Source organism: Seriola dumerili, unplaced genomic scaffold, assembly GCF_002260705.1.
Source record: "Seriola dumerili isolate Sdu_G_001 unplaced genomic scaffold, Sdu_1.0 BDQW01000110.1, whole genome shotgun sequence".
NCBI classification, from domain to species: Eukaryota; Metazoa; Chordata; class Actinopteri; order Carangiformes; family Carangidae; genus Seriola; species Seriola dumerili.
The window spans coordinates 2,539,303-2,549,147 of record NW_019174365.1 but is presented as its reverse complement, the minus strand read 5'-3'; the positions used below and the strand labels follow the sequence as shown (position 1 = coordinate 2,549,147).

At 45.5% G+C, this 9,845-nt stretch overlaps 1 protein-coding gene across 1 annotated transcript; it reads right to left on the bottom strand.

Moving 5' to 3' along the window:
* Nucleotides 1-1,318: 1,318 nt before the first annotated feature.
* On the bottom strand, nucleotides 1,319-3,796 carry tril (TLR4 interactor with leucine rich repeats). The gene has a single exon (XM_022747122.1). It carries the CDS (start codon nucleotides 3,794-3,796, stop codon nucleotides 1,319-1,321), a length of 2,478 nt encoding a protein of 825 aa, XP_022602843.1.
* Nucleotides 3,797-9,845: the final 6,049 nt, after the last annotated feature.

Genomic DNA, 9,845 nt, shown 5'->3' with positions numbered 1-9,845 from the left:
CTGTATTCATCATGAGGAAAAGAAAGTGTCCCAAACTGCAGAACGTCATTTTCATAAATAACCAGCTGTGGTGAAGAATATTACTTTCGACACCTTGATGTTAAAACTGCTATGATGATAATGAGATCTTGACTCTCTGATGATATGAAAATTTTTTTGCTGCATGTGTGCACGCATGAGTGTGTGCATGCGTGCTTGTGAGAGTGTGTAACGTGATTTGAACTAAGTGTGGGAGGCACTCCACCCTGTCTACCCAAACAAAGAGACTGCTTAACTATTGCCAGATCCCATTCTGACACGCATACGAAAGCATGGATGCACATGCACACACACACTTACTTCTCTAACATACATACGCTATTATCTTCCCCACACTCACAAACTGTTTAGGTCTCCCTCTAAAGCACTAAATATCAGTTGCAGAGGAATAACTAATACTATAGCCAGTATTAATATGCTGAAAATATCTTGCCTGCTTGGCTGAGGCATATAATGACTGTATTATAACAGCAAAAATAAAGGGAGCAAAAATACAACCTGGGGTTCAATAGGTTAATACAAATAATCCTTGTGTATGTATTTTTATATACAAATATATAGAGAGTACTCTATATATTCCCCTATTCCTAGAATCATAATCCCCTGGTGCTTTCCGTAATCAGTGGATTGCGTAAAAGATATTTGAGCCACAGATATATATATAGACACTCAAATGACAAATCAATCACATTGTTGGGGATTTTACTTCATGTAATGCAAAATGATACAAAGTTCCATATAAAAGTATAAAACATGATAGATGTGATACAAAACAAGTGTTTTCCTGCCAACCAGCAGCCATCATTACATACTGTACAAATATGAGACAATATGATGTCTGTGAACTCAATATTAGCACCATAGTTGAAATCAGTGGTCCATCATTCATGCGTACACACTTGCGCTCACAACAAATCACACATTTAGAAACACTCACAGGTGCGCGGAAATGAAAGAAGGAAGAACACAAAGCAGGAAGAGGAAGTCAGAGGGATTGGACTTCCTCTGGTTTCCGAAAAGGCCCCGATGAGCTCAGCTGTTCTGTTGTCACTTAAACAGTTTTCTTGTGGTTCAAATGAAAAAACCGAGCTCAAAATTGTGGGACTGTTGACTTGGTTTGTTCATAGCCACAAACACACCAATGTTTTTAATGCGATACTGCACTGTGTCAACTGAGAGGACTTTCTGTACTCTAAAGGCATGACTAAAGGTTGCAGCACAAACCAATTCACATACTGTTCTGTTGCACAGTGTCAACATTTTCAGACATTTTATTGTCCTAGTCAGAGAATCTCTGCATGTCACTGTCTCTGCGAGCACTGCTGTCCAGAAAGCGGTCACAGGGGAACTCTATGAGATCCCCCTCCTCGAGCGGTGCAAGTCGTGCTGGACGACTGCTCTGGTAGCTGGTGAAGTCAGTGGACACGGAGGCCGTCGCCACATTGGGACGAAAAGGCCGCCTGGTGGAGTACATGTGGCGCACGTGCACGGCCGACTTCCTCCTCTGCAACCTCCTCTTCAAGCTCCGCCCCAGCCAGACTCCACCAATGACGAGCAGCAGCACAGCGTTCCCGGCCAGTGTCGCCACCGTCACCAGCTGGAGGTCAGAGGTCAGCGTGCCCCCACGACTGAACACCTCGGGGAGCGTGATCAGTCCTGCGCAGTGGTCACGAGGGGCGACTTGGCAAACAGATCCTCCAACTACTCCCTCCACGCAGACGATGTAGGTTAAGTCTGAGCTGAGTTCTCGAAGGGTTACAGAGCGAGCTGTACCGCGGGCATAAACATAACGGGGGAAACGCTCTGGAGCCCCAAACCGGTCAAACAGAATCCGGTAGTGGACTTCATCCAGGCCTGGCCCAGGTCCTGGTGTGTAGCGGTGATGATCCCTTGTAGTCCAGTAGACGGTGACAGTACTAGATGTCACTTGATCCACTGAAACATTGGTGATGAAATGGCGGTTGAACACGCATGGATCTGTGATTACAGGTAAGGCCTCCTCCTGATCTGACGTCAGAAGATCAAACTTTTCTCCTGACTGCGCAGAAGGAGTTGCGGTGAGCTCTGTGTTTGAATCAGTGGAGTTTCTGTGACTTGGTGTGGAAATGACTGGTGGATCCGTTCTAGAAATTACATTCGACCTCCGTCTCCCTTTGGCACGTTTCCCAGCTGCCTCTACGGCAGGCCGTGACCTTGGACTGAGCGACTCCTTCTTTGGTTTCTTTCTTTCCAGTGAGGAAGAAGGATCTCCCACCTCTGGACCCCCCTCGTCCCCCTGGATTCCCACATCTTCCTGTCCCTCTCTTTTCCATTTTTCTGCCTCTTTCCTCACCATGACATCATCCATGTTTCCCTGCCTTAAATTTACAGTTTGTGTCTCTTCCCCCTGGCCTTCTCCAATGCTCTCCCCCAGCTTTATTGCATCCGTTATCTCTTTCCCCTCCACTTTTACCAGTACACCCCCTCCCCGGCTCTCCTCAGGCCCAGCTTGGCTACTACACAAGTGGGTCCAGTTCCCAAGGGGCTGCAGCTGGGAGCTGTTCACATAGTCCAGATATTTTCCCCTCAGAGTTGCAGGGTGATGACATTGCACAAAAACAGTCAACAATTTGCCCTGAGAATGTGCAGCAGTCATCCATCTCTTCAGCTCCTCCAGGCGACAGTCGCACGTCCAGTTGTTGCCATGGAGATCCAGGTCGTAAAGCACGTTGTTGAGGGCAAAAATGTCGCCAGACAGGCTGGTGAGAAAGTTGTTCTTCAGCCTCAGCACCTTTAGATGTTTAAGTTGCGAAAAAGCCAAAGAGTCCACGTTGGAAATCCGGTTGCGGCTGAAGTCGAGCTCCTCGATGCGCTGCAGAGGGTCGAGGAGACCAGCGGGGATTTCCTCCAGTCCGTTGCCGTCAATCAGGAGCTCTCTGAGGCTCGACAGCCCCTTCAGAACCCCGCTGTCAAGACGAGAGATTCTGTTGTTGCTCAGGGACAGTTTGGACAACTTTTTCAGATTTTGGAAGACGTGGTTCCCAATGTATTGAATTTCATTTTCAGACAGCAGCAAAGTTGTCAAAGCTTTGAGTTGGGAAAAAGTGAGGACATTGCGCACGGCTGACTGCTTGTTGTGGGCCAGGTTTAGAAAGCGCAGGTTGGCGAGTTTAGAAAAAGCGTTTCTGTGAATATGCTGCAGTTGGTTGGATTCCAGATGGAGATAATGTAGACTGGTCAAACTTTTAAAAACAGAGTCCTGCAGAACTTCTATTGAGTTGCCATCTAGGCGCAGTTTAACGAGATTATCCAGGTTGGCAAAGAGCTCCGGTGTGATTTTCTTAATGTTATTATTATTGCCATAGAGAATAGTTAATTTCTTCAGGGGCTGTAAAGTCCCAGTAGGTACATTTGATAAAAGATTATGTCCCAAGTAGAGCTCTTCTAGCTTGGAAAGTTTCTCAAATGCCTTGGGGTGAATAGTGTGTATCTGATTGTACTGTAAATTTAACCTTACAAGGCCACTGTACCGTGTGAAGTCGAAGGCAGAGATGTTACTGATGAAGTTACCCCCGAGGCTGAAGATCAGCACCTCCTCGGGCACCCGCATGGCGGGTTTGGGCAAAGTGCGCAACCCGCGGTTGGTGCACATTAGGTGCTGCGGGTGCTGACAGTCGCAGCGGTCGGGACAAAAGCTTGTCGCCGGCGAGGAAGAGATGAACCCATTGAGCGACAGCAGGAAAAAACATAGTCCTGCCAGGAAATTGAAGGTATCCATTCCCACAGCGCGGCTGGCACAGCCAGAGACTGACGCCGCATTCGCTTTGTGTTGTTCAGGTGCAGTCGCCCCTCTCCTCACTCACGCCGGAGACCATAATCCACTTGTTGCTGCGAAAGGTGGAGAGAAAAATGCTGTATTGATCAAGCACGCGGCGACATCATTGAGTAGCATCTTGTATAGAGCAAATTAATTTGTGCAGTGCCGCTCTGATGCTGTCTGAGGAAACGCTCACCTCCCCAGTAAAACCTCCATCCCCCCAAGTGGTCATCTGCTGCGAATTACAGAGTTCCGCAAAAAAAAAGTAGAGTTCAGGCGCAGAGTGTGCTCTCTCACACACACACACACACACACACACACACACATACACACACACACACACACACACACACACACATACACACACACACACACACACACACACACACAGTGAAGTAGTCCCTCCTCCGCAACTCTGCGACCCTGCCAAAACCAGATGTGCACAAGTCTTGACGCACGAGATCCAGAGTTTTGCGCGTGCACGCAGGTAATCAAACACACACACACACACGAGTCTGCAGTGAGAGAGGGAGGGCGAGAGAGATTGAGAAACCCTTTGACCGAGTTTTCTGCGCGCCCCCGCAGCCACCGGGGGTCTGAGATCTGGATCGGATCCCTGGTATGGACAAAGCAGACAGGAAGATTTCCTTCCCACGGAATCCCAAGAGAAGCCCAAAGTTTTGGATTCCCTGGCAGGAGGGTGCACGCGGAGCTAACCAGTCACTCATAAAACAAGTTTAAGAAATCTTACATTCAGATTGTCAATGCTTTTGATGATGTATGAAAAACGATTCATTAAAGAGCTGTTTGGTAAACAGCTATAAGACCCAGAGGACATTCAGTCTGCCCAGTGCAGACACTGCATACACAAAGTGAGTAAGTAAAGCAACAATCAACACATCATCATGTAGTCTGTACAGTAGGAACACCATCATTATGCAGCTTAACTACAATTCACCATTCTCTCATTAACGCGCCCTGTGTCGCTGGGGCCTTCAGGAGCACAGATGGTTCACATTTAGAGGATGAGGAATTCGGGTCGTCAAGTGTGTGTTAAGACTGAGGAGGAGAGGTGCCAAAATCCGAGTTAAAGATCTCCAACTTAAAAGAGGGGAAATAAACGCAGGGTGAGTGGAGCATGTGAAGACCGAGTGCAGAACTGTGCAGACTGGAGAACGATGCTCTGCAGTGTACATGACGGTTCCTGTTCCAGTGCAGTGTAAAAAGCATGCAACGTTACTGCCAAGACATCTGCACATTTATAGCACAGGAGGCAGAGTGCTTACCCACTGACATAGCACACACACAGCTTAAATGAATGGCTCCTAACCCTTCCCGTGTCATGTACCTCCACAGCCTTCACTGTCATGTTTCTCATCATTTTGAACTATAGAGATAGATGCTGTTAGCATGTTTATACACTCTCAATTGCAACGGGTGATGTCAATGTTGATGAATAGAGATATGTCAACCATGGGAAGAGTATGCAGTCATGATTCACTCAAGTACACAAAGTCACACACTCATGCACGAGCACACATTCAAACTTCACGTGTGCTTTTTCAACCACCCTTGAGATTCAAGTGATACAATGGTTTCCAGAGCCCAGCTAATGCACCGCTGCTGTAGCTCATTGCATTCACAGCACTCCCGGATTGGCCTCATTCTCATGCATATCTACTTGGAGACATCATAGTCAGCCATTATAGCTGTGGTGGTGTGTGAGCGGGTGTCTGTGTGTGAGAGAAAAAAAGACAGAGAGAAATAACAACCCTTGGGGAAGCCCCCTCTCTCTGGGAGGTCATTTCCTGTCTGGCCATTTCTCTATAGTATTTCTGAATCTCTGCCGCCCCCCCCCCCCGTCTTTCTAGTCTCTCTTTCCTGCTCTCTGAGGAACACACACATTGAGAAAACACTCAGAGATCTGGCCTCAGACACAGTGGGACCAATCCAGTTGTTTTATGGCAGTCGCCTGGTCTGTGTCAGAGATGAAAAGAATACACAAAAGATTTCATCAGCGTGGATTCGCTTTCACTGTAGCATCACAAATAACTTGAGATTAACTTTAATGTACTAACATTTAGGGGAGGATAAGGGTGAAGGAGCCATTCCCGAGAGAGTGCAGTGTGGAAATGAGATGGACAGATAGAATGAAACATGGAAAACAGGGTAAGAAAAGAGAAAACAGTGTGAGGAAAGTGAGAGCCGGGGATCAGAGGAGCTGGGGGAGAGAGTGCAATGTTAAACTGATGTTGACAGAGATTGTTGTGCAGGAAAAGTGATCTGGACTTGACCCAGATTCACATAGACTTTGGCACAATAGGCAGCATTGAGGACCCCGCAAAGAGCTGTCTGCCACTGTGCCTGAACACAACAAAGGCTGCAGACCCATCCTTTCATCACCTCTCTCTCCTCTCAGCGGGCCTCTCACTGTCCAACCAGCCGGCCATATGACATTTCAGTCTCTCAGCAGAGAGAGAGAGTGTGTATGTGGGAAACGTAATTCCATCAGGGGAAGGGAGAGAGAGAGAAACTGAGCGAGAGGGAGAGAGAGAGAGAGAGAAGGGATTGTATATCTGTCTCCACCTGAATGTGCCTGTTCCTTGGGACTGACAAATGTCTGTGTGTGTGCTAATAAGTATGTCTACATGAAATAAAGAATATCCAGAGCGAGTGCAGGTGAGTTTGTGTGTGTACATGTAAATGAGCTGATGTCTTGGAGTGTTAGTTTTCTCCTGCAGTCTTCAGGTGTTGAAACAACAGTGTCTGGTGAGGCTATAGAACCAGGTTTATATTCCATTAAATGTATCCTTAGAGGAGGTAGAAAGTAACTAAATACATTTACTTTCCATAGTAATTTAGTATTTACATTTTGTAACTATTTATATTTTTACTCTACTACTAATATCTACAAGATATTGTGTCTTTTACTCCGGGTGCTTCTGTATTTTTCGCATTGAATAAAACGTGGAGCATTGCATTGTGGGAGCAGAAAGCTGTGCACGCGCCATGAACTGTACATTCTTTTTTCCAGTGTGCAATAGTGAAAATTGTGAAATTTTTGAGGGCTCTACATAGTAGATACATTTAAATACTCAGAATTCGGACACTCAAATTAAATGGTGGAAGGTTAATATAGTGATATATAGCAATTTCAGACTCACCACATGCCAAATGACAAACTTCATCTGCTGATGATGACAATGTGACTTAGTCAAAAGCTCCAAAACAAGTGAGTAAGTGGAACTTGATGCATGAGTGGATGAATGAATGAATTTATTTGATGATTTAGAGCAGTTACAGTCATACTGATGTTGCTTTGAAGTTGAAACAAGCATGGACCAGTTTAAACACATGGAACCATACGATGTAAAAAATGCTGATTAGATTAGTGCATTAATGATGAAATATTCTGTGAATATTATTACTATAAGCTACATTTTATTTGTGACACTTTCTGAATGCCAGACCTAAACTTTGAATTTAGCAATTTTGTACTGAGGTACTGCTTCTTAAAGGAAAGGTTTGAGATTTTGAGATATGTAGCCTACTTATTCGTGGCGTGCAGCAGCTCTTGCTTAATCCAGATCTTCACTGAAATAAATACATTTAAAAGCATACAGCCATGGCTGGAATGCTGTGATTTAGCATGACATGACAGATAATGCACACAAACATGGGTTTAGCACATACACAAACATGCACACAATTACACATAGGACTACAAAAGCACAGAGGACACAGGGGGTGAAACACTTGAAGTGATCATTTATCATGTATACCACACATACAGACACACAAAAATTCACCAATAAAGAAACAAAGCAGGACTCACAGTGTAGGAACTAATGAGCCTCACACACACAGTCACAAACTTGCAGGAAGTTGTGCTAGTGGAAACATGTGCATCCTATTGTACCGCAGAATGCAGAGATCTCTGCAGCTCACTTATTCCCTGCGGGCCTAACATGCATCACAGAGACAATCCGTATGGGACATGTCCTGGTAACATAACACTGCATGAAACTAGCACATATCAGGGGCTTATCATAGTAATCAGTGTAATGGATGGCCTGCAATGAATGAAGATGAACAGCAGCTTTGTTCAGATTAGCCCTCCTACAGTTCTCTAATCAATAGGAAATAGTTCAAACAAATAACACATTGTCCATGTGTGTGGCCGGGTTAAAAAGCATGTGTGGGTCCATTTGTGAAAATATGTACTTGCGGATGTGCGTATTATGACCATGTGTAGAAGTACTTTATATTTGTATATGTGTGAACTATAACTTGATGTATTCTTTAGGGCCTTTAATTAATCAGTATGCAGGGATAAGGGCGGGAAGACAAAGCAAAAGGCACGAAAGATGGAATGAGGAGGTGGGATTGTGTGTGTATGTGAGTATCTTTGTGTGTGTGGGGAGAGTTTACATGAGCAACAGCTGCTAAGATCATTAAGTGCTTTAGCTAGAGTTGGGAATCATAGCTCTAGTCCATGCTCACAGACATTAATGGTGTGTGTGTGCCTGTATGTTTGTGAGTGGATGAGTGAGTGTGTTTATGCACTTAGAGGGAGATGGTGAAAGAGACTCCATCCCCTCTCTGCAACACGTGTCTGCAACTGCACTGACATGCCTTGAGACTGAAGACTCTCTGTTAGACAGAAGATGCAGCCACATTTTAGGTGTACCTAAATGTATATGAATGAGAGAAAGAGAGTGGAGGGAACACCTGGGCCCCATGCCTGCAACCCTCCACATTCCCAAAGCTCCCCTGCTCAACTCCCCCCAGCTGGTTCCCATCTCTGGAGGGAGAAAAGGAGGGCAAGATGGAGCGAATGAGTGGAGGGGACAGAGTCCTAGTTACAGCAACTGAAAGACAGTTCTCTACAAATCACTGTGCATAAAAAATAATAACAGTCACATCAAAATCAGATCAAAAGAGCACGTCATAAACAGCTGGCACTCTGGAAATGCACCATGGACCAAAACGGCTGATTGCAACAGGCCATCATGCAATGTGGGAAATGCATTTGCACAACATTCCTTTCTGCTTTGGGAGAGCTGCAGCCTCTCTTGCCTGACCTCCAGGGGTCACGTTTTGTCTTTGAGACCAAAATGTTGAACAAGCCGGGGGGTGGGTTAGGAGCGGACAGAAGAGGAGGAGAGAGAGGGTGAGAGAGGAAAGGAGAACTTTCAGGGTTTCAGTCGACCCTGTGAGAGTTAAGAATGGAGGGAATAGAGCAAGGAAAAGAGGAAGGGAGGTACTCGACATCTGGAAAAAATTACAGAGTATGCTATTGCCCTGTTGAAAGGGTGGAGAGACTGGAGGGGGAGATAGAGGAATAAGGAGGGTAGTGTAAAGGATAGTGTGTGTGTGTGTGTGTGTGTGTGTGTGTGTGTGTGTGTGTGTGTGTGTACTGGGAGGGCAACCCTTTGATCTACGAAGTCTGATAGAAACTGTCTGCATGCACATAATCATCCTCAATCACATAATGACACTGAAAGAACATAATGCCTTCAGATCTTAAGATCACTGAGCGGCACAGAAGATAACACTCATTCTCGGGAACTCAAACACCCTGAAAAGTGTGATAGGCTGTGCAGGGCTGCACGAGTGCACACAAAAACATGAAAGCAAGCACAAAAATGCACATGTGCACATGAACTCCTGATTAGGATCTCTCAGTCTAACACAATGCAAAACAAGTCACAAACAAGAGTACAAAAGATGTGGGCTTTATGAGTCATTAAGACAAAGTCGTCACTCAGTAATTTAGAGAGCTGAGACATCTGATCTGCAGCTGTCAACTCAGAGTCCCCACACTGCTTTGCTTTTGTATAACGTCGCCCTCTACAGACATGGAATATTACAGCATATGGAAGCAACAGCACAGTAATTTTGTAACTGAGTGCTGATCGGTTCTGAGTAACTTTACTTTTGCTTGACCCCTTCCTCACGGAGAGGCAATTAGTTTGTGGTGATTTAATTGAAAGCAAATTCAATGGAT